This window comes from Paramormyrops kingsleyae, chromosome 2 (assembly GCF_048594095.1).
Source record: "Paramormyrops kingsleyae isolate MSU_618 chromosome 2, PKINGS_0.4, whole genome shotgun sequence".
NCBI classification, from domain to species: domain Eukaryota; kingdom Metazoa; phylum Chordata; class Actinopteri; order Osteoglossiformes; family Mormyridae; genus Paramormyrops; species Paramormyrops kingsleyae.
In genome coordinates this window covers 36575136-36599923 of record NC_132798.1, presented here as the reverse complement: position 1 = coordinate 36599923, position 24788 = coordinate 36575136, and the positions used below count along the sequence as shown (strand labels likewise).

The 24788-nt window shown below is 45.6% G+C and overlaps 1 protein-coding gene across 1 annotated transcript; it reads left to right on the top strand.

The window, feature by feature from the left end:
- The first annotated feature begins 165 nt into the window (after positions 1-165).
- On the top strand, positions 166-19902 carry inpp5jb (inositol polyphosphate-5-phosphatase Jb). Its single transcript, XM_023796079.2, has 13 exons — positions 166-875; positions 8763-9257; positions 9894-10001; positions 10785-10893; positions 13370-13486; positions 14030-14205; positions 15075-15186; positions 15366-15475; positions 15832-16027; positions 16155-16292; positions 16483-16566; positions 16712-16816; positions 17371-19902. The coding sequence occupies exons 2-13, from the start codon at positions 8767-8769 to the stop codon at positions 17770-17772; spliced, it is 2148 nt and encodes a 715-aa protein (XP_023651847.1). The 5' UTR covers positions 166-875; positions 8763-8766; the 3' UTR covers positions 17773-19902.
- Positions 19903-24788: the final 4886 nt, after the last annotated feature.

Below are 24788 nucleotides of genomic sequence, written 5' to 3'. Positions count from 1 at the left end.
GGTCTCGACTATATGGCACTGCGTGCAGGTGACTTTTAGCATCTGGCAACAGGGCAAAGAACGAGCTATTTCCGTCTTCGTTTATGATGTCATTTCATAATTACTTAAAGCACAGCATATACTATATATTGTAGCCTACAAGCACACAAATATCATTCTCTTAACAGATCCTTTTGCTCGAACACATGTAAATTAGTTAAGGCGTCTGCGGCTATATTCTTAGAATTATCTTTTTTGTTTTAATGAGACTGGTCCCCACTCGTCATTGAATAACCTTCATGGACGGTGACGTTTTCCTGCCTTCATCCGGCTTGGGTGGCGCTCGCCGAGGACAGTTCGGGAAACGAGGCGCTGCGCGGCGCTGCTTGCCGGTGCCAGCGCATCCGTAACCCGGCTCGGTCACAGGGTCTGGACAAAAAACCATGCTGACCACCGCGGTTTAAGTCGAAATATCAGCTCCGCCGAATAAACTCGGGTTATGAGCGCTAGGTCAGTGGGCAGTCAGGCAGATATAGAAAGACACGCGTGTTTATTATTATAAATGCAATGTGCTGGACCCTGGTGGCCGGCGGTCCCTCCTCCTGGCGACACACCTGCCCGTCCGCTGCTAGTGTCAAGCACGGAGAAATGCCTGCATGTCAGTAACAGCAGGCCGTTTGACTTCTGTATTTAGTTCATCCTTATTGAATTTGCAGAAAAACGCCGGGTAAGAAAAAACGACTAAGATCAAACTAAAGAGGCGGATATTCTTGATCTTGCTGGAGGGAAACGGCAGGTTGGCTGTCAATATTAATGTTAGAGCGGAGTTGAAGCTTTACATCTCATAATTTCGACTGCTTTAAGACGCTACAGCATCATCCATCCCATTTCGAAAGGTAAGTAGCTGGTTAGATGTCATGATAAACATGTTACGGGACGCAACGCCCTTTGGAAATATGCATGCCTGTTTTATGTAATGCATTACCGTTTTCTTCTGAATATATCTGGTAATTTTGTGATCGATTTGTCGTATTTTCTTCCCGGCAATAAGGTACATTTTTCTGAACATTTTTAAATCGCAAAGGGATTTTACTCAGTGTTCCCATAGTGGCCGATCCGGCGTGTTTTCCGGTTAGGTACTCGAGCAGAACGCATGCCTGTGGCACTAAATTATTAGCTGCGCTCCTCTTACGCGTCCATTTACTCGCTAAGGGTGCACCTACAGTAAATATATCAAAAGCACAGTTTCTGTAATTTTATGTATATTGATACTCACTGAATATGTTATTGCAGCGGTTAGAGACCGTAAATTGCAAAATTTACGTGCAGTGTTTGTCATTGTTGCTGTATTATGTTAAATTTCTCTGTAACCGTGTTGTGTCCATCCAGTTACAGTTTCATTCCTGAATCCTGCTGTTGGTAATTTTATGCGTGGTCTAGTTCGTTTCTGCATTACACCTACTGGAAGAAGTCTGTCAAGAGTAAGTGTGTCTAGTAACAGTGAAACATGCTTAAAACAACTTTCTTCCGAATTGAGCGCTATCAAAAAAGAGATGGGATTTTAAAAGGGATTTTTTACAGTAAAATACCGTAAATGAAGATTTAAGGGATATACAATTAAGATAAAGTCTTAATCCATGGTGATCAAGTATGTTTTCAAACTTTACTTGTAAAGATGGATCTATCGCAGGGGTGTCGCATTAGCGATATATTAAGAAGAGATTATGTCGCCAAAATACATCCAGATTTCGGTAGCAGTGCAGCATCTGAGCGCTACGGAAAAGGCATACATCTGCTAGACCTGTCGTGATCCAGTGCCTGGGTCTGCCGACCTGCCGCCTCGCCGCTTTGCTAGAATTAAAAGGACGCTTTTTGCTGGTTTTCCTTATTAAAACGAATTCTGTTGAAGGGGAAAGTATCATTGTGACTATCTCTTGGTTCACAAGATGGGATTCGGGGGTTTGCTGCTCCACTTTATCATGATGACCAGCTGTTTATGGAGACCTGCGTGGCATCTGGCCAGGGTTCATATGATTATATTTGAGCCTACATTTTGGTTATGTGCCATTTCTTAACATGTGGACCAGCTCTATAGATGACAGCACGTAATCACGGAGCACATATATGTTAGAGTGCTTTATGTAAACGGAGTCTATTACTTCCATTCTGTTTCCTGTCATTGAATGACTTAAGCTGATAAACTGATTTTCAGTTGTACAGAAACATTTATTTTTATTTTTTTGCAAACATCAGTTTATACCTTATTTTCCCAAAGGCTAAGGTATAGCAGAAATAAGCCAGTTCTCTGTTGGAACGGCACCATTACGCTAATCAACAGTGTATCCGTAAAATTGATGGTCTTGGTTCTCACAGGCTTCTACCTGGTGCTCCACTTTCCTTCTGCAGTCCAGAAACATGGAATTAGGATGAATCGGTGTCTCTAATTATGTGTGTGTGTGCACGTGTGTGTGTGAATGAGCGGTCCCCATAAAGATATGTTTACCCTACAAGTGTGTGCTGGGTGTGTGTACGTGTCCTTGTGATGGACTTCTCGGTGGACAGATCAGACAACCCAGTGATGTTTTTATGGATCTGAAAGAGAAGATCGCTGAGGAGATCCATAGAAAAGTGAAATGAGGAAATTAAAAACAATCAGCTGCATATCTCTTTGGATAAAAACACCTGCTAGAGACAGATAGCAGCATAGCGTGGACACCTGCCCTCTGTGAAACACACACACCACAGGGACACCTTCGGGAGGGTTAGGGTCAGCCATCCCCTGGAGCAATTGGGAGTTAAGGGCCTTGCTCAGAGGCTCAAATGTGAAATCACTCTGTTGCCCAAGGGATTTGAACCAGCGACCTTTTGATCACACATAGAGTCCTAATCCACAGAGCATCACACAGCCCCATGCTACATGCTTGGCCTTGGATTGTGAAAATAACATCATAACATGGCTGAGGGGGAATGGCAAGGCGGGCTGTCCTTCCTGTCATCTGATAAATTTCACACTTGGGATCCCCAGGCATCGTCTCACACCCAAAGATAGAACCCCCCCCCCCCCCCCCCACACACACACACACACACACACACACAAACACAAACACATACACACACACCTTCTCAGTCACTTTGGCTTTTATCCATATTATCAATGGGCAAATGTGTCTCTGGCAAGATTCGTGTGTTTGCTGCAAAAATGTTTTGATTGAGAAAACAATGTATAAAGGCTGTATTTTTAAATACCTTGTCTGTGGTAAAAAATTGCATTTTGATCAAAATGTCTGTCAGAATTCACCATAGTTTTGCCCCCTGGTTTTATGTATCCCTTTCTTTTATACTGATGCCCATGTAACTGCTCAGGTTTTACCAGTATGGCCGTCACGGGGCGGGTTCACACACAAACACACAGTAACCCATGAACTTTGACTGAAAGAGATCGCTTTACCCATCATGCACGGCTGAGATAAGGTCCTTCTGATGAGCCAGTATGAGAGCTGGCCTGCAGGAGGCTGAAATAATGCGAACGACAGGCAGTCTGTTTTAGCCGTCATTAAGGGTGCACAGGCAGGGAGGAGAACCATTCTGGAGACTTCCGCGATGCTCATGCATGACCGGGGGAGTCAGGTGACTGGCCAGGTGCTTTGGGGGGGGGGCAGTCATGCTGGATAATAAGGTCAAGGACAGTTGGGGGGAGGTGAAGAAGGGGTGTGGCTTTCTTGCATTAAGCAGGTAGGAGCCCAGCTATGCCCTTGAACCCAAAAGAGATGCACAAAACCTGCAGCACCCAATAGAATTTCAGGATGATTTGTCATGTGTAATGAGCACATCGCTCAGTGGAATGTGCACCTGAGAATTCCCTTTCTGGGCAATGCAAATGCAATATGAGAGTAATATGAGAGAATTCATATGTAGGGTAACTGTATATGGGTTGCTGTAGCTGTTGCGGTGCAGTTTTAGTGCAAATGTGTCATGATGCCAGAAAACTGCGAGTGTGAAGTACTCGGGTATTATTATTGTTCTTATGTTCTTATGTTCTTATTGTGTTGAGGCTGACTGAGTCCTTGACTATGGAATGCATCCTCTGGGACGGGACACACTGACTGCTCCCCCGTGATGAATCCAGACAGAACGTTCCATTTTCTGCACCCCTAGTAATTGTGGTGGACCTGAGGGTGTTTGATGGGGAGTTCTAGCCCCCTAAGTGAGTAGATGTAATGGGGATACAGACTTGGCTTGTCGTAGATGTGGCCACATGAAGTTCATGTGAATTCAGTGGAAGCTGAAGCTGCTGACTCTGCTGTCGCTGTAAACGCTGTAAATGCGGGTACCATCACTAGCTACTTTCCCACAGCCCAGGATGCCTTCTCCTCTTATGCTGACGTTGGGGGTGATGTTGGAATCTGGCTGGCGTCCTCTTTCCTCTCTCTGGAGGCCAACTCATGGTCATGGCATTGGAAGCCAAACTCTGAGGAGCCCTCATTCACGCGGCAGGCTGGGCGGGAGCAGGATGCGGCAGGCTGGGCATACGGAGCTGTAAAGCTCCAGTGTCGGGAATCAGCATGAAGGAGATGCTGTTACCCAGACACATGCCCTACTGTCAGCCCGTCTGAGTATCCTGGGTCCAGTTACGTTGCATCATGGACTGGTCCGGGTAACCTACTCTAACTGGCTTGATGGGGATTGATGATCTTAATTGTTGATCTGTAAAAAGTAAATTTTGTTACTTTGAAGATCACAAAAAATTATTTATCAAAGGTTAAAATACTACCTTATTTTGTGGGCAGCTTATGGATTGCAATCATCTCTAGCTGTTCATGAGGTTCATGATCTTGTTGGATAGTCACCTGTATGGATGAAATGATCCAGCTGTACGTATCTGTGTGGGCACCACTGGTTAAGCCCTGATTTCTGGTGATTAGTCAAGGAGTTCCAGCTGGATGAGGACTGGGAGTGGAGGTCAGCCCAGATTCGGGGCTGTTTGTTCTGCCTCTCCTGATTAGCACAATCCCATTCTTCCCTGTCCAGCGTATTGTGCAGATCCACGTCCAGCCATGCTGGAGGGTCATCTCGTATTCTCAACTCCAACCTTTTGGAGACCCAGCGAGAGTTAAAGCCGCTGCTCCCTGAGGATTATTGAAATCCCATCTCGCACATTCTCAGGCTGCTATGGAAGAAATGCTTCTTTCTATGCTTAGAAGGGGCTGAGCTTTACTGAAGCACACTTCTGTGGGGTGCTGTGTTTGGGATTAATTGGCCCTTCTTAAGAATGAAGTCCCTGTGTTTTTTTGGGGGTGGGTTTCCCAGGAACATCAAAAGATAGACAAATGGCATCTGTCACTATCATTACCCATCAGCGAATCAATTCAGAAAGTTGACATTTCCTACTAATCAGCTTTTTGCATTATTTATTGCTCTTCTCTTTCATACCAAATTTAATCTGCATGCATTAATTTTAAATTCACCTCCTTATCTTCATGGCTTCCGTTTCAGGTACAGGTGTAAGTGCTCGGCATCATGCGTTTGTTTCTGGTTAACACACATCTGGGGGGGGATATGTCAGAAGGCTAATTTATGATGGTCTGTTTATGACTGAATTTGCATCTGCCCTTCCTGACCTTTTTACTGGTGCTGCTCAGTGCTGTTTGTGTTGTACAGTGCAGCCTGCTTCGTCTCTGTTTCTCCTTTACTCTTTCACCATTTCTTTTTGTCTTCCTCTTTTTTTTTATCTCTCTCTTTATTTTTTTCTTCCTGATCTACCTCTGGCTGCCATTGGTAGGTCTGACCCTGCACCAGTGTCACGCTGATGTCACCGTCAGGTTTTTAGGGAGGCGGGGGTGGGGGGCCGGGGTGGGGTGGTGTAGCGGGAGGGAAGTGGTGTTACTTCAGTGGGGTGGGCGCTCGGTAATGGAGCCTTGTTGTGTTCGATCTCGCAGCCCCTCCCTCATCCGCCCTGCGGTCCATTCAGTGCCTTTTCCTACCATCACACACTGTCTAATTGCTGGGGGGTTAATTAGAGTCTTTGCAAGGCTCGCGTCAGAGCATAATTACAGCTGATTCAGACCCTCTCAGCGTCTGTTTTCAGCACAGCCTGCTGCTGTCGCCTCCCCAGAATGTGATTAAAGACGTGCTGCGGCTTTTAAAGCCCGAGATCCTGCTTCTCCTCTCAACATCATAAACTATAATGGTTTTGGTTTTGATTGTGTTTATGCATTTTATTGAATTGGCTGAAGGGATGCATTCAAAATATTTCAAACCACTTATGCAAAATATAATGGTCTTGACAGTTATTATAATGATATAACTAGCAAACTAACTAGCAAGCTCACCTCTGTTTCACAAGAAAAGTAGGGCAATATCAAAAGTACTGTAAATAGCTGTAATGTAAACCATGGAATGCAACCAGAGGTATTACTTCTGCTTTGTTTCATTCGCTCTTTTGTGCCCCCTAATCAAATGGCACCCTAGGCAATTGCCTATGTCGCCTGCAGCGCCGACCGGCCCTGAAAAGGAAACATTATTCCCTTCTCTGCCTGACTGGTCAGTGCTGAATGTTTACAGCTGACATGGAAGTTCTTAAAATTCACCAGCAGAAGGGCCTGATAAATGCTGCCTTTCCATGCGCTAAATATAACCCGACTTAATGGGTCCCTATCTGAGCTGCTTGTGTAAGGTGCGAGTGCCGCAGCACTGCTGTACCTCAGCAAACAGGCACGCGGCACCAGGGTGGCTCTCTGCTCTTTTGTTTCGTCTAATTTAGCCTCTTTTCTGCAGCGTTTTGTAAGCCTCTCAAATGAAAGAAGCAGCTAGCTGATTTCACTAGTGTGGTTTTCATTCCTGTTCTTCCTGTTTTATTTCCTTATTTGCTTCATTTTGTTTAGTAATCTTCCTTTGTGGTCAGCCCAAGGTGTCGAAGCCGATCAGTGTTTATCTACTGACTATTCAGTGTGTGAATGTGGCTCTTCCTTCTCTAACCTGTATATTTGTGGGGCTTCAAAGCTAGGCTCTTGATCAGTGTCACCTGCTGCCCCCCTCCCAGCGTGTGCAGTCCCCTTTCACCCCTTCCTGTCTTCACCGCGCAACTAAACTTTCCTGCCTGATAGTTCTTAATTGGAGTGTGGAGTGCGATTAGTTTAGCAAGTTAATTTTATTGTTATCACAGGTATCTTCACTGGATCTGGCAACCCTGGCAGGGGCACTGCTAGAGATTTTGGCCCCCATGAAAGCATATCACACTGGGCCCCCATCCCAGAGGCTGCAGAAAGGGGGTGCACCTGTTTCTGTGTTGCTTTGGAAACGTGTGTGCTCATGGTCACGCATTTCGTCTCCTGAACTTTTCCTGTCCTCTACGATTTTCCTACACAGTTTCATGCCTTTAAAAATAACCCAGAGTAATGGGCGTCAGGTCACGATTCTGCAGGAATCCCAAAAGTGTGCGAGAGGCGTGCAGAAACAACAGCTGTACTGTGCTGGTGGTCATTTAGCATTTAGCATCTGATTAGCGTCCATTAAAAGTCTCATATTCATGCCAAAAGAATTTCTAATATTTTTAATCTCTGATATCAGTCTGCTGATTGACAGGCAGGTCACTGCCTACCATGGAAGCCTTTTGAAAAATTGGTGAACTGGTTAATGGTTAAGTGGTAACAATGTGAATCCCAAAAAAGCCATTGACAGATACTATTATGTTTGACCTAAGGTCTGTAGTTGTGTTTTTGCATATTTGGTTACAGGGCAGAATTCATTTGCATAATACATATTACCGGGTGCTGTTCATTTACATAAACTCATTTATATTTGATTACTTAGAAGTCAAAACTGCATGATTGATGATGCAATAAGAGAATTACTCACAGTTTGTTGGTGTGAGGGGATCTGGGCCTTCACTGCCTCGTCCAGGGTTCCCAGTTCAGGTCCCGCTCTGCCAGTGCACATGGTCTCAGAGGGGCGATCACCCCAGAGCCTCAGGAGATGACAGTTCCTGTCGATCAGTGTTCAGTCTGCTGATTGACAGGCAGACAGTTGTCTTATGAGGAGAGGTTAGCTGAGCTGAATCTGTTTAGCCTTGAGCAAAGGAGTCTAAGGGGGGATATGATCCAGGTCTATAAGATTCTAACGGGTCTGGATGCTGTTCAGCCAAATGGCTATTTCAATATTAGTTTAAATACTAGTGCTAACTCGTGGCCATAAGTGGAAATTAGCGGGAGAACATTTTAAAACAAATTTGAGGAAGCACTTCTTTACACAGCGTGTAGTTAGAGTATGGAATAGTCTTCCTGCTAGTGTAGTGGAAGCTAAAACCCTGGGTTCCTTTAAATCAGAGCTAGATAAGATTTTAAAAACTCTGAGCTATTAGTTAAGTTCTCCCCAAACGAGCTTGATGGGCCGAATGGCCCCCTCTCGTTTGTAAATTTCTTATGTTCTTATGTATACCCAGGTTGAGTGACCTGTCAGGGACGGGGGTGGTTGTGATGCCTCACTGGGCAGGACATGCCGGTTAGGGTTAGGATTGGGAACCAGAACCTGCACCTGGTTGGTTTTTGTTGGTTTGATGTTGGTTTGAAGTAGGTTTGGGCAGTATTATGGTATACCGTGGCGTGTGACGTGACCTGGAACCCCTGATAATGTAGATGATGATGATGAAGGAGGGTAAAATGAAACCCACTTCAGGGTCCTGCTGCCGTTGGTCAGCATGGGCCGACTGAGGTAGGGGTTTGTGTCCCATGAAGGATGGTCATCCACTGAGCATAAGAGCGCTGTCTTCTGTTCTGTTGTGTTGTCAGGGACATGGATGTAGGACAACCGACCCGAAGAGACACTGAGCCGTCTGGTCAGGCCGGATCAGCGCCACCCAGGACTCCCACCACTCCTATAGCCCAGGGCGGCCCACCGACGTCCCTGACCCCGAGGGCTCCCAGGAGGGCGCGGCAGTCGGACCAACCTGCTGAATGTCAGCTGACCCCTGAGTTGTCCAGGTCTCAGCCAGGAGATGCGGGGAGGATGGAACCGGACACACCCAGAGCTCCTCAGGTTCAGTCAAGGGTACAAGTCACCACCCCCCAGTCTGGGAAGCCTGTACCACAGGGCTCGGGCTCACTGGGCCCCCTGGGCCCCGAAGGCCCACAACAGAATAGCTCAGGCTCTCGAAGCCCTACCTCTACTCGGGCGGCTCCAGTACCCCAGCCACCGCCATCATTGCCCGAAGACACCCAATTCACCGCCCATCAGCAGAGGGCAGGAACCACAGACATACAAGTGCAAGCAGTGGAGGATTTCAGGTTAGGCCTCCCCCCCCCCCCGCAATATCATCCTGTGTCCCTCACAAGGACGTCTGCAGCAGATATGATTAAGAACAAGGGTGCTGGATCAAAACCAAAGCATCCTAAGTGTTAGTGATGTGGCTGGAATGTGCTCCTCAGCATACCCTTGGTTTCACTCTGAGTCACGCTGCAGGGTGATGTAATCTGTCGTTTCCATTGGAAACCCATCCTGCAGCCCAGTAACAATGGTGCGAGAAACATTCAGACACTTTGTCTGAGAATATCACTGGATAAGCAGTTATGGAAGATTTGTGAATAGATGGATGGATAGATTGATGGTTGATTACTTTTGATTATTTATCTCTTTGGTGCTGTACGTTAGTGTGTATGTGTGCATGCAGGCAGGTCACATGACCTGCACTTGTAGTGGACTGTCCTGGATCACCACAACCCTGTATGGATAGGCAGTTAAGAAAAAAAAAAAAGATTAATGGATAATATAAAAGTTAGATTTGTTATCTGTAAGGCCAATGTGTAATTCCGTACTAAAAACTGTATTAAAATCATTATAATTTGTGCTGGAATAGTTTGCATTTACAGGCCCTTTGGCGAGATATGTGAAGCCCCATGACGGCTCCTGCTTTTCTCTGATAGGGTGCATTTAGTCACATGGAACGTGGGCTCGGCTGTGCCACCTGATGACCTCACTTCCTTGCTGGAGCTGAACATAGGAGATGGAAACACTGACATGTACATCATTGGGTGAGGCCACCCGGGTTGCTGATGTTGGAGCAGAATATTTAAATGTGGGTTCCTGGGTAAGATACAAGACCATCATGGGCCCAGAGGCTACAGCCTGAAGCTTACACAGCGTCCCAGTGTATAACAGCTGAAGCACAAGCCCCTGTTTCAGGAAGTGTGCAAAATCTGTACAGTGTTGTCAGATAAATCGGTCCTAGAGCTCTTCAAATCCATTGGTCAGACCTTCCTCAAGCTCTACACAGTCGTATGCAACACCAGCAGCTACCAGGACGCCCACAGTCAGGGACCCGGCACATGTCCAATCACATTAGCAGTGTGAGGTCATATGATCTGCACCTGACAACCAGCTGCTGGCCACAGACTTTCTGCCTTGGGGCCCCGTTCCACATGTAGAGTGGCGTCTTAGGTGTGAAGGAGACTAATGAAACTGAGGTAGATAAGAAAAGACTGCAGTTATACCAAAGGCAGGAATTTGTATTTCATTTTCTCAGGCAAGTAATAAACTGGAACAATTGTCACAGTCCATCTGCCCAGCCATTCCAGCTTTCCTTCGCGTTCCTTCCCTCGTCCTCTCCTCCTTTTTATACCCTCACTTCGTTTCATCTCTCCTCCCTCGGGGCCCCCTGTAATTGTCTGTATTAATACCCTCTGTCTCTCTTCACTTCCTCTTCCTCTCTCTCTCCCTCACTCTTTTTCTCCATGCCTCCTCCCACCCTGCTCCTGGGAGTCTCTGAAATGTCCTTGAGGGTCTGCACGCCAATCCCGTCCTGTTCTCTGTCTCAGGCTACAGGAAGTGAACTCCATGATTAACAAGAGGCTGAAGGACGTACTGTTCACTGACCAGTGGAGCGAGGTTTTCATGGACACCCTAAGCCCCTTTGGATACGTGTTGGTCAGTAACGCCCCCCCATTCCCACCCTATGCATAATTACCCTGTAACCCTTTGCATCTCAAGGTCACCTTAGCTTAGATCAATAGGCAGCTCACCTTCTCAGTCCCAAAACACCAGCACCAACATTATGTCTCAGTAAGTTATGTGCTGCTCTGGAAAAAATTAAGAGACCACAACAAAATTTTCAGTTTCACTCATTTCTCAATATATTGGTAAGCGCCCATAATTTTGCAAACTTCAGCCTGGCTCTTCCCTGCTTCTCATTAATGAAGAGCTTCTTCCTTGCTTTATGGGTCTTCAGATCTATTTCTAGGAGACTGTTATGAACTGCACTTCACATCACTTAACATTTCCCATTCTTTTTGAAGGTCACTTGAGGTCATCCTCTGATTTATGAGGCACTGCTGGATAAGTTGAATGTCATCCTAGGCATTAGAAAGTTGCTTCTGCCCTCTGCCTGGCTGGTTTATGATTATTGTCAGTGTCTCCTGCTTCACCTTGTTCTTGTGTACTGCTGTCTTAGAAACTCTGAGCCTGAAAGCAGCCTACCTCGCAGTGTAGCCTTCTGCCAGAAGGACCAGGGTTAAACCAGAATTTTAAAATGCAGATTTAAAAAAAAGAATGGGTTCTCATAATTTTTTCCAGAACTGTGTGTCTGTGTGTATGGGGGGGGGGGTGTTATACATCACGTTAGTTTAATAATCTCTTTTCTTATTTGACTTTTCTCCCCCAGCAGTGGCTGTGATATGTTACTCTAGCACGGACCTTTATAAGTAAGATAGCGGTTAAACAGTGAGTTGTGACCGATTGCTCACTGGAGCTGGAGGGGCCGGTGATGTGGCTGGGGGTGGGTTCTGATTGATCTTGGGGCTGATCTGACTCTGTTCTGGGAACTGTGTTACAATTTTGGCTACTTTTTTGACAGATTATTGTAATAAAATGCAAACCAACAATAAGTTATTAATAATTCACCCAGAAATTAAACAGATGTAAAATTACTGCAGAAAGCGGAGGTTTTCCTTAAAGCCTGATTTTCTGTTTGCCCGTGTTTCGGTCCGTGGTGGCCGTTCTCGCTGCTGCCCTGATGTTTCCATACTGAAGGGGGCGCCATTCCCAAAGTCACCTTATGGGGTCCTCAAAAAAATCCTCTGAAATAAACTGGAGATTTTCCAGCAACCAAATTTGTGGCCCCTAACCTAATACTGCTTAACACCTCAGTGCAAAAGGTCAGTTTTAAATAGATTTTGAAAATGAGTGCTTGTGTCATGTGTTGTAATGTATTACATGCAGTATGTGTGATAATTAGTGTTCAACACATCTTCTGTAGAGGGCAACTAACTGCTTTTAATGCTATGCAGGAGAACCCTGGGTGAGGTTGAAGTGACACGGTCACAGAAAGGCAGGCTTATCAGACCCGACTGTGACCTGGCCACAGCTGTTTGATTGGATCCCACAGATACTGGCTCAGGCTGTAGTGAATGTGTTCCTCTGCCCTTCTCCCTATCCTGATTGCATCTCTAATCCCAGAATGCACTGTGGTCGCCCTCATCTGGATCTGAATTCAGTAAATACGGGCCTTTTTTCCACTCTGCACTCCATTTTATGGTTCAGTGGGATAGATTGTGTAAGCAGGCAGTTCAAATGGCTGCTTTGGGAGAGAAGCTTCTGTGAAGCCGGAGAAGAGCAGAGAAAAGGGGTCATATTTGGGAAGATTGTGAATGTGTTTGTAATCGCAAGGGGCACAGGGCTGTGGGGGAAATATCTGTCTGGCCATCAAGCTTGCTTAAATCAGAAAGAGGCGGTATCTGATCCCCCTCTGGGGTGAGCACTTGCACAACACTTTGCCAAGACGTGTTAGTATTATATCTCAGTGCCATGTGCCCGTGTTCAGAAGTAACAACAGAATGTGTTCTTGTTGTGTTTCATCAGCAGTTGGAGCTTGTGTATGAAGGCCCCATGTCTGGGGGGGGGGGGGGGTTTGTTTTGTGCGTTGCTTTTAGCTTCCATTACTTTTTCAGCAGCTGTGGTGTGCATGAGATGCTCAGGAAAAACCCACACAGCTGAGGGACTTCAAACATAGGCAACTATTTCAATATGGTTTGCATATTATCTCTGCAGAAAGAAAGAGAAAGAGAAAAAGAGACTGTGTTTCAGAAAAAGGTACAAACACAGTAGTCAAACACAAGAGTCAGATGCAGGAGTCAGAGGCAGGAGTCAAACATAGGAATCAGATGCAAGAATCAGATGCAGGAGTAAAACACAGGAGTCAGATACAGGAGTCAAACACAGGAGTCAGATGCAGGAATCAAACACAGGATTCAGACGCAGGAGTAAAACACAGGACTCAGATGCAGGAGTCAGATACAGGAGTCAAACACAGGAGTCAGATGCAGGAATCAAACACAGGATTCAGATGCAGGAATCAGACACAGGAGTAAACAAAACAACTGACCAATACCCCCTTCCCCCCACCAAGGTGACGTCCCAGCGCATGCAGGGGGTGCTGCTGCTGGTGTTTGCCAAATACTACCACCTACCCTTCCTGAGGGGGGTCCAGACCGAAAGCACGCGCACCGGCCTGGGGGGCTACTGGGTAAGTGGCCTGCCAGTGGACAACACGCATATACCATACAGAGAATCACACATCAGCATCTGCTAGGTAACAAACTCACTGAACTGGTCCCTCTGGTAACGGTCACCCAGGTAACCAGTAACACTCACAGACAGATCTTAGGGGTCCTGGCTACTGACTGCTACACAACTAGAAAACATCACTTTTCCAGTGCATGAGAAATTTGGCTTTGCGTTTTGTGACACAAACCTAGCATAGACTGTACTGGACTACACTGTGCTCTGGCTGTATGTGTATGGAGGTTACTGGTCTGTGTTTAAAAAGGGCAAATTTCACGTTAAACCAATTAGGGTTCGTCTGTTAATATAGCCTGAAGACGCTGAAAACTCCCTTCATGACAGCGGTTGATAATTGAGTTTAACTCAAACTCTGTGGGACGCTGCTGGAGTTCAGCGCTGGCGTCTCTGAGCCACTGGAGAGGAGCAGGGGCTGCAGCACACTGACCTACGTACCCGTGGTGTACTAGACGATAGACACTGCTTTACCTCCCCCCCCCCCCCACAGGGAAACAAAGGGGGCGTGAGCGCCCGCATGACCGTGTTCGGCCACCCCATCTGCTTCCTGAACTGCCACCTGCCCGCACACATGGAGAACTCGGAGCAGCGCATGGAGGACTTTGAGAGCATCCTGCAGCAGCAGCAGTTCGAGGGCCAGGCCGCCACGGGAGTGCTGGACCACGAGTGAGCTGAATCCCCCCCCGCCCCAGGGTCACCCCCTGATGGTGCTTGGGAAACATTCCCCCCTTTTTGTGTTAGAAGTAAACTTTAAGCCAGTGTTTCTCAATCCAGTTCTCATGGTCCACATTTTTGTTCCCTCCCGTCTCGGGGGTCCCTGACGACCAGATTGAGAAACTGCTTTAGGCGAATCCCCATCCTATGTATGAGCTGCTTATTTATTTCTGTGACTGACCACTTTTAGGTTTTTAAAAGCACCTTTCACAGATTCTTTGTGTTGAAAAAACAGATCCTCATGCAAACTGGTGAAAAGTCTGGTGAAAAATCTCAACAGCCATTGATGGACAAAAGATAAATACCTGCATGCACACACTGCAAACCAGGACATGAAGCAGGGAAAAACAACCATATGACTGACATCTGAAACATCTGCGTGGGCACTGCCCTCGACTGCCGCCTCCATGTGTCTTTGTGAGCCTGCATGTTCTCCCCCTGCGGCCCCAAAACCTGCTGTCTCCCAGTCGCCTATCGCATAAGACTGAGCATCTGTGTCCTCAGATGAACTGGCATCCAGGCCAGGGTGTCCCCTACCCTGTACCCGATGCTTCCTGGGACAGGATCCAGTCTCACAGAGACTCTACTGAATAAGCAATTGCAAGATGGATGGTAGAATTTATTTCCCTTTATGAAGCAGATTTTTTCACTCCCTTTAGCCAGAAAACTCCACCCCACCTTTTAGGCGAATTAACCATTGCTTTATCCTCCTATGTTAACGTCTAAGTAACATTCAGGTAAATATTGTTGTGATCCATGCTGTTGGGAATCAGGATGTGGGTCTTCCTTACTTGCTGTGCGCACGTGTCTCTCCTGCTCAGTGTGGTGTTCTGGTTTGGGGATCTGAACTTCCGCATTGAAGACTATGACATTCAAGTAGTAAAGAGCGCGATCGACAGTAACAACCTGTCACTGTTGTGGGAGAAAGACCAGGTGAGGAAGTGATGCTTCATATCTAACTGGACTGCTGTTTTGTATACTCACCACTAGATGGCGGGCAGTACAATGATTAGCAGTTAAAGGCTGTCCAGGCACTGTAACATTAATGGGCCGTTGTTTAGTTTGTCCTGCCCGCATCAGTACAAATGTTAATATTTCTCTTTGTCCTGCAGCTGAACATGGCGAAAGATTCAGAGAAGGTGCTTGACGGATTCTTGGAGGGCCCCCTGAAATTCCCCCCCACCTACAAGTTTGATGTGGGGACCAACACTTACGACACAAGGTGGGAGATAAGTGCTGCAGTTTACTTTGGCTTGGCGTAAGGGTCTCTGCCTCACACATGTTAAAAGGGGAGCAGCAAGCGGCTTACAACCTGTTGGTTGTAGGTTCACATCCTGAAAGGGCGCTGGCTGTTGTATCTGTGAACATGGTGCACAGGTTGAACAGTTGAACACTGTGCCGTATGCAAGGCCCTTAACTCCCAGTTGTTCCAGGGATGAAGTGACCCTGTTTTCTCAAAAAAATATACGTTGCTTCAGATAAAGGTGCTGCTGTACAATTTTTAAATGATTATGAACATGGTGCTATTAGCTATGTGGGTCACTTTGTGTGACGTCACTGTGTTGCTCTTTCCGGCAGCGGGAAAAAGCGTAAGCCAGCCTGGACAGACCGCATCCTTTGGCGGCTGAGGCCAGCCTCGCAGCTTGTGGCGGCGAGGCGTGGCCTGGCGTCGGGGCTCACTAGCGGGACGCGGGTCACCCAGTATTCCTACCGGAGCCACATGGAGTACGTCATCAGCGACCATAAGCCCGTCTCTGCCATCTTCACCCTGCAGGTTGATGCTCCCTCCAGTAGAGGGCTCCACTGTTATCCACTGTGAAATATAACTGTATGTTGCATTATTCAAAAGTATAGCATGAAAATCATGTTCATCCACAGTGTCGCTGACTTTGCCGTTTCAGTTCCCCTACAAGGTGGACATTCCCTGGGTGACGCTCATGGTGGAGGATGAGTGGACAAAACCCTCGGACGCCACGGCCAAATTCAAACTGGTGCCCACCTTCTCCCGCAGCTCCTGGGACTGGATTGGGCTGTACAAGGTGCCAGTTATTTGCCCTGTCAGGGAACAAGGGTGTTGGGGTGGGCAGAGCAGGGGCAGGAACCACGCCATTGGCTAAGGGAAACGTTAACGCTGGCCAATTATCATTGCTGTGCAACTTAGCGGAGCACCCTGATAATTAGTGGTACAGTCCGTCACTTAATGATGCCATCCATCAAATGTCTCTCCAGGTTGGGTTCAAGCACCACAAGGATTATGTTGGGTATGTGTGGGCCAAACAAGAGGAGACAGACTTTCTGACACAGGAGTACCAGGTACGGCAGGCTGTTCCAAAACATGGCATACACACTAACACTTACACACTAACACATACACCCTCATACATTAGAGCTCACATATAAGGCTACTGCTACTGCTGATTTGTGCCCCCTTCTTCCCCATGCCCCCACTCTTTCACAGGTGACCTTTGCAGAGGAGGATTTGCCAAAAGGCTCTGGAGACTACATCTTGGGTTACTATAGCAACAACATGAGCACGATAGTGGGCGTGACAGAGCCCTTCCAGGTCGTGTCTGAACCCATGCTCTCTCCTACTGCTCATGCACAGTTTGAACCCAATTATCGTGGCATAATAATATATATAATGTTAAATAAAGTACACAGGTAGCACATACAATGAAGTACCAGTTTGGCAAATTGAGCCAGAGGAATGTTTGAATGAACCCAGTATACACCCCCCCCCCCCCCCCCGAAACAGTAACAACCCATATTTAATCCGCTATTCTCCACCTTTGCTTAATAAATTCAAGCTGCTTGACTTTCTGCTCAGACATTCACCTTGAGTTGACGGGCTGAGCCTTGATGTTTTACTAAATTACTTTGAGATATTTGTACTGAGAGAATATTATTCATTTTTTTACATATTTGTGCCCCCCAAAATATGAACTGGCCAGAAGTAGTGAAAACAAATTAATTGATTGCTAAGATGGAGTCCAAATGTCTCAGAGTCGCATCACCCAGCTGCTGGCACTCTGTGTTCCTTCCCCCCCATGACTGTCATTGGTCTGGTCCCTTTATATGAATACCCCCCTCCTTCCCCCCATTGGTTTCTTCCTGCAGATCCAGCTGCCCACCTCCAGCCCGGTGCTCAGCCCATCTGACAGCTCTGACTTCAGCTCAGAGGACGACAGCACCATGGGGCTGCTGCACGCCACATCCCGGAGCCCAAGCCCCAGCAAAGGCCGCAGTCAGGGCCGACGGAGCCGCAGCCGGAGCCCCGCCCTGCCCCGCCTGCAGGGCCTTCACCTGGGCAGCCGCAGCCCCTCCCCCCGCACCCCCACCACGGGCAAAAAGGAGCGCCTAGTCTGTGAGTCTGACGGCTCTCCCGCCTCACTGCCACCGGTGTCCCCTGGTGAAACACCCAGCCCCAGCACCCCTGGTGTCGATTCCACTGCAGCCCTGCCCACAGATGCCTCCCAAACTGGAGGAGGGGGTCAGGGCCCCAACCACAGGAACTGCTGACAGCGTGCTTGAGATGCTCCATTCATTCATGCACTGTGTGCTTCTCTCCCAATGATGATTTAACTCCATGACCTCCTATTACAAGGACCCGCCTGGTATTGGGGTCTAAGCCCGTTTCCTGGCCCACTGACAGCCATCTTCTCCTCCATCTTGGAGGTGGTTGCAGACAGTGGAGCCTAAGACTGTGAGCAGGACCGTTTCCCAGCCAAATTTAATCTCAGGTTTGTCTTATCAAAGAAATTCCACCATACGGCTTGTCCTCTCTTTTCTCACACACGTTCAGTGTGTAGTACAAAATAAATTGCACAATGACTGGCCCAATAGAAGATGCATTGACATCTTGTCTAGGGTATAGCCAGGGTTAGAATTCACCCAAGTCATGATGAAGAACTCAGTGACCCCATAATTGCTACTGATCAGTCAGTTAGGTCCATTGCCGATATTGTATTTGTATATAATTCATATGAATAAGCGACCAGCAATGCAGCTAATCAAACGAAATGAGATCAGGTTTCAACAGGTTTGCAATTCCATCACGATTCTGAATAAAATGGAGGTTAACTTTGTACAAAACATTAGCGCCCCCTAATGGAGAGCCACGGTAACCGGAACCAAGAAATTCTTTCGGGAAGGGCCGCCATACCCCCCAGACGTAGGAGGCGCAACGACAGTCCTAAGATTCACAAAACAGGGTACCAGTCAGTCTGCCCTTAATTAACCCGGGCCTCCATTGCCTTCGGTGTGCACCCTAGTCTTTATAGCAAGAATGTGCGGTGCGAGTCAACGTCAGTGAAGCTGAGTGAGCTACCCAGTAGCTCGGATTCACTGGTGGGGTCTGTCTTGTGCTGGGACTCTCACCATCGCTTCCGGCCGTGGCTCCTGCGCTGCTGGCTGTCGCGTCATTGCCAATAAGATTCTTAAGATTTCCGTGAACTCTAACGTTATTGTGATATAATATATGGTTATAATTATATTAGAAATGAGTAGATATTGTCTTCAATGGATAGTGAGACAGTACACTACGGGAATACGGGAGTTGCGCATCAATGGCTCTTTGGCTTATCCATCGCCTTTATTTGTATATGCATTATACGTTATTTAAACATATATTTATCACTGCGACCATGTCCTGGAAGAGTGGTATGGAAGATTGCTATTTATACATTAAATACCTGTTTGTCTACCAGTGACAATTAATGGCCGGAATGGTTAATAATATTTTGGTATTATAAAGAGCATTTCTGAAGTATAACTATTTGAATCATCAGTCAGACAGACGAACTGGAGAACCTAATAATTAATTCATGCTAACCGGGTGGATCCCCCTCCTCAGAAGGTCTCCTTGGTTATACTTGTAGTCCTCTTTAACGACTGCCTCCATTACGGTCTCCTACGCTTCATGTTTCCGTCTTCTGTTTTTTTTTTGTGTGTGTTTTTTTTCCTCCTTTTTTGTTTCTTTGTTTTAATGTTGTAACGGCACGTGGTAAACTAACGGGGGAGTCATGCACACGCACAAAGACCCGAACTGAGCTGTGTTATAGATCCATAATTATTATCATGTTGCGTATATATTGCAATTATTGTTGATGGATATACTGTATGTCTTCGGTCTGTTTTAGCTTAGATATAAATGACAATCGATGCCAAAAAGGTGACTGTATTTTCAGATGTATTTTAATGTATATCTATATAATAGTATCCTCTAGGCCAGTATGGGGCCAGTATCCTCCATAATGATTGGGTTTATGGGACTACACTGTACCATTGTGACAGTTTGTTTTTATTTTTATATTTGAACACATAGCCTACATGAGGAGAAGCATGTGTGCTTTTTGCTCATCATTTACTTGAAGTAGGTTTATTTTAAGAGAATGTCTTATTTGTTGCTGTTTTTCCTTTTCAAATGTGTGAAGCTGGGCTGGGCCTCTGTATGACATTCAGGCTGTGAGTCCTGACAGCTTCACAGCCACCTCATGAGACCTTTCTTTTATTTTATTTGTTGTGTCTGGTGGTGATGTGCGGACATTACTGTAGCTTTGTGAGGCCCGGGGCCCAGAGACGCCGCCCTGCTGTCCCAATCCCTCCATCGCTCCCCATTCAGGACATAATAAAACTCCTCTGAGCTGAAAAGGCTCCTGTCCGGTGTCATGCCTGCATTCCTCTTTAGTAATTCAGCGTGCCGTGTATTAAAGGTCTTATATTATGACTGCTTACCTTTTATGCCTGTTCTGGTGATCATACATACAATATAGATATCGACCATAATGGGTCAAGAAAAATAATATAAAACTGAAGCAAATCAGCTTGTCTGCTGGTTTCAGATCGCTGACATGTTTTTATTTATATGTAATTGATTCTATTTTATATGGAATACTGCTATACTGACCACATGTATTATAAGCATTTAGTGAATAGATCTGCAAATGGAATTTAAAATTGATTTTAATTAAAGATATAATCAGACTTGAGTCTAGATGTCCCTAAGGTGCAGGTTGTTTGGGAGAACAGCAACAGCTGCTATGGAACTGAAAGATAATGCAGTCCCTACCATGGCTGCTGCATTGGAATTATGTGTCCATCAGAGGGCAGCTTCATCCTTTTTTTGCCAGTAGACACAATACCCATCATTCAATCCTGTTTTATTTAGTGTACTGCAGAATTACAGGGGTCTCCCCAAATTAGGATAAAAAAAATATGCAGACGTTTAATGATTTATATGAAAGTAGAGATGATTGTCATATATACAGTCATGCGAAAAAGTTAGGACACCCCTATATTAAATATTTAGTATTTTATTAAGAAAGATCAATATTAAATCTTGTTTCGAATTATATTTGTAGATAAAGGTGATGTAATTGCATCACCTATGCAAAAACTAGAAACAAATTCACTTATTTAATAAAAAATTAAGATGCCAATTCCTACTGCGGAAAAAGTTAGGATACCCTGTGCCCTAATAGCTAGTATATCCCCCCTTGGCTGAAATAATCTCAATAAGACATTTCCGATATGATATATCAATCTCTGAAATCACTGGCACAATGTTTTCTCTACTCTCCTTAAGAATTCCTTAAGCTATGTGATGATTGAAAGTTGTCTCGCCTGCACGGCCCGTTTCAAATCACCCCACAGCATCACAATAAGATTCAGATCCAGGCTTTGACTTGCCTATTTTGGGTCATTGTCATTTGCATGGTCCACCCCCACTTCAGCTTCAACTTCTGGACAGATTATCTCAAATTGTCCTCAAGCACCCTCTGATACGATGAAGAATTCATAGTGGATCCTGTGATGGTGAGCTGGCCAGGTTCTGCTGCAGCAAAGTAGCCCCAAACCATGACATTTCCACCCCCAAGCTTCACAGCTGGTATGAGGTTCTCTTGCTCAAAATCTGTCTTTGGTTTACACCAAACATGTCCTCTGTTACTGTGTCCAAATAGTTTAATTTTTGATTGATTTGTGCAAAGTATTGTTCCAAAAGTCCTGGTCTTTTTGTCTAGATGGTCTCTGGCAAACTTCAGTCTTGCCCTGGTATTTTTTTGACAGCAAGGGTTTCCTCCTTGCACACCTCCCATGTAAGCCAAACTTGCGCAGTCTCTTTCTGATGGTACGTGCATGTACCTTGACATCCTGTATGTCCCATGATGACATTTTAGGATTTTTGGAGACGTCTTTCAGTATCTTGCAGTCTGCTCTTGGGCTGAACTTCCTAGGATGGCCTGACCTGGCCATATTGGCTATTGTTTTAAATGTTCTCCACTTGTAAATTATTTTCCAGACAGTGGAATGGCTGATTCCAAACTCTCAAGAACTTTATATATCCCTTCCCAGACTCATATGCATCTACAATCTTCTTGCTGAAGGCCTCAGAGAGCTCTTTGCATGTCACCATGATGATACCACTCACTTCAACAATCAAGAGCAAACCAAACTAAATATCTGTGGTTTAATTAAGACAGGCTCCACCCAAAAGCTCTGTAACGATGTTCTAATCATTTCCACCTGATGTGGTGACCTGAATCTAATTCTAGGAATTTTAAATAGTAATGAATGTGAGGGTGTCTGAACTTTTTCCTCAGTGGAAATTGGCTAATTTCTTTTGTTAAATAAGTGAATTTGTTTCTTGTTTTTGCATAGGTGATACGATTACATCACCTTCATCTACAGATATTTTAATATTGATATTTCTTAATAAAGAACTAAATATTTAATGGGGTGTCCTAATTTTTTCCAGGACTGTATATTTATCCACACACACATAGGCACAGAAAAAAATTTAGACCACAGCACAATTTTTGTTTCACTTTCTCAATTTATTGGTGCGTGTTTGTGAATAACAAATTGTTTTGCAAAACTCCAGCCTGGCTCTTCTCTGTTTCTCATTAATGAAGGGCTGCTTCCTTGCTTTATGGGACTTAGGTCCTGCTCCTAGGAGCCTGATATGAAAACTTTTGTTTAGGAGTACTGATGAAGGTTGGTTGTTCACAATCACATATATGAAAAGTGGTCACATATACAGTGTGGCATAAACATGCAGTGGCACGGTGGTGCAGTGGTTGACCCTGTTGTCTCGCACCTCTGGCATCAGCATTCAAGTCTCTGCCATGGTTCCATGTTTGTGGAGTTTGTATGTTCTCACCATGTCATTGTGGAGTTTCTTTTGGGTACTCCACCTTACCAACATACCTGTCATGGTTCTGGATGGCACGGGAACGGGAACGAGGCATGGTGCACAAATAAGGGGCGGACGATCCACTTGCGGCTCCAGCAAACAAAACAGGGTTTATTAAACAAAGACAACAAAACACAAGAAAACCAAAAAGACCATGAGGGGTCAAAACTAAAACAGGAAGGAATTAACTAGACTAAATAACACACAAGGAAAACTAACTAGCACGACACTAAGGTAAACTACAATCAAGGGAAAACCAGAGACAAGGCTAGACAAGGGCATAGACGACTGAGACACAACGCGATGAACCAGCGGGGAACAGAACAAAGGCAGGAACTAATATACTACAGGGGTAATGACTAACACAGGGCAGGTGAGGCTGATTAACAAAGACTAGGGAAACAGGACACAGGTGAAACCAATTAACTCAAAGACACTAACAATCAGGGAAACTAAGAATTAATCAAGGAAACAGAAACCAACACTAGGGAATTAAACAGGTAAAGACACAAGCAGGGGCACAAGGGACAAAACCAAAACCAACTACAAAATCAGACACAAGAACTAAAGAAACTAAAATGAAACACTAGGGAGCAAAATACAAAAACAGAGGAGGCGGGATTCGAACTCACAACAAGAGGGAACTCAGGACCGAGGGGCAAACAGACAGCACATGCTTAATACATTGAGCCACAAGACCAGACAAGAGACAGGGGAGAAACAAGGACTGACGTATGGACGGGATGACCAGCACCACCTGCTGGTCAAACGGGGAAGGGGCACGGAAGGACCACAGTGGGGGGCTGACCCTGACAATACCAAAAACATGTTGAGGTTAACTGGAGTTACCAAATTGCCCATAGGTGTGTGAGTGTACTCTGAGATGCGTTGGCACCCCATCCTGGATTGTTTCTTGCCTTGTGATAGGCTCTGGACTCCCCACAACCACAAATAGGACAAGCAGTTACAGAAAATAGATGGATGGCTGGGTCTCATATATTCCAAGTAAAAACCTCCTATGCTGAAGTACTTGACAATACATAACTCTGATTCTGATATAGGCAATTCATGGCAAATTGTAGTTTGATGTTGCCTCGATTAGATAGATAGATAGATAGATAGATAAATAGATAGATCCTTGTTGAATCTTCATATTCAAAGCCTTTGACACTTTTATGCACATAAACACTTCTTTTTTTAAATATCCATCCATCCATTTTCTATAGCCACTTGTCTTGTTTGATATCACAAGGGTCTGGTGCCTATCCTGGAAACTATGGGCACAAGGCAGGGACTCACCCAGGACGGGGTGCCAACCCATTACAAAGCTTTTCTGAAATAATTCAGATAATTAGAAATGATTAAGTTCCCTGGTCACGGGTACAGCAGACTTCTCCAAGGACTTGGCCCTTTAGCCATTATGCTACATGGGCTGGTATGTTATCCAACCAGTTAATCCTTTCATTTTGTAACTGTAACTGAGATGACCAGGAGAACATCTGTTAAGTGACTTTTTCGTAACATATCAATAGTGCCTTTGGCTTCTTACCCTGAGGGCTGAGAGAAACCTCCCGACACAGTTATTTGATGATCAGGCCGTGTATCCAGTCTGAAGAAAGGTGCAAATTCAAATGCACTGCAAAAAATGTAACTCGTGCAGAATGTACCGTCCCTACAGAACATAGTGTGTTGAAGAAACTCGATGATGTCAGAGATCCTGGCCTGTGGCTCAAATGACACTGAGACTAAGTCAGTGAGCCATGTGATGGACACACAGTGCCTTCTAACCCCATCTATTCCAATAGGAATACCTACCCCATTCGCTAATTAACTACATGATCGTAGAGTTGACGTCATGTGCACGTATAATCTTGGCAAAAAGTAGAATGTCAAGAGTGAGACCTTGGGGTCACCCTGGTTCTGGCACCAGCCTATATTTATGCACTGAAGCATTTCCTTAGGTTGGGGTTGCAGGATGAAGTTTGATTTGGGGGGGTGGGGAGGAGTGTGAAGGGGAGGGGATGCAGAGCTATATGAAGTCATTGAGATGTGTTGCGACACACTAGAGGAATTCTAGCTCACGTTGTGCAATGTTTCGGTAACAGCCTGGGTGGGTGTGATTATTTTAAAGGAAATCTGCTAACTGCTGTTTTCCCCTCTGTCCTGGGCCTGTTGCTGCATAGTCCCTCTGTTCAAGAAGCACCTCTTTACTTTGTTTTGGGCATTATTTCGAGTCTTATCCACCGTGGAAAGTCACAAGATGCCACGAGATACAAGTACAAGGTACCATGATTAAGTAAACCTTGCAGTAATATGATGACATAGATATCCTGCTCCACTCTGT

Coding starts and splice junctions, on each gene's coding strand:
- inpp5jb (XM_023796079.2), top strand. CDS start 8,767: ATGGATGTAGGACAACCGACCCGAAGAGACACTGAGCCGTCTGGTCAG. Junction 16,028..16,154: donor CTGCCATCTTCACCCTGCAG/GTTGATGCTCCC, acceptor TTGCCGTTTCAG/TTCCCCTACAAGGTGGACAT. Junction 16,293..16,482: donor ACTGGATTGGGCTGTACAAG/GTGCCAGTTATT, acceptor ATGTCTCTCCAG/GTTGGGTTCAAGCACCACAA.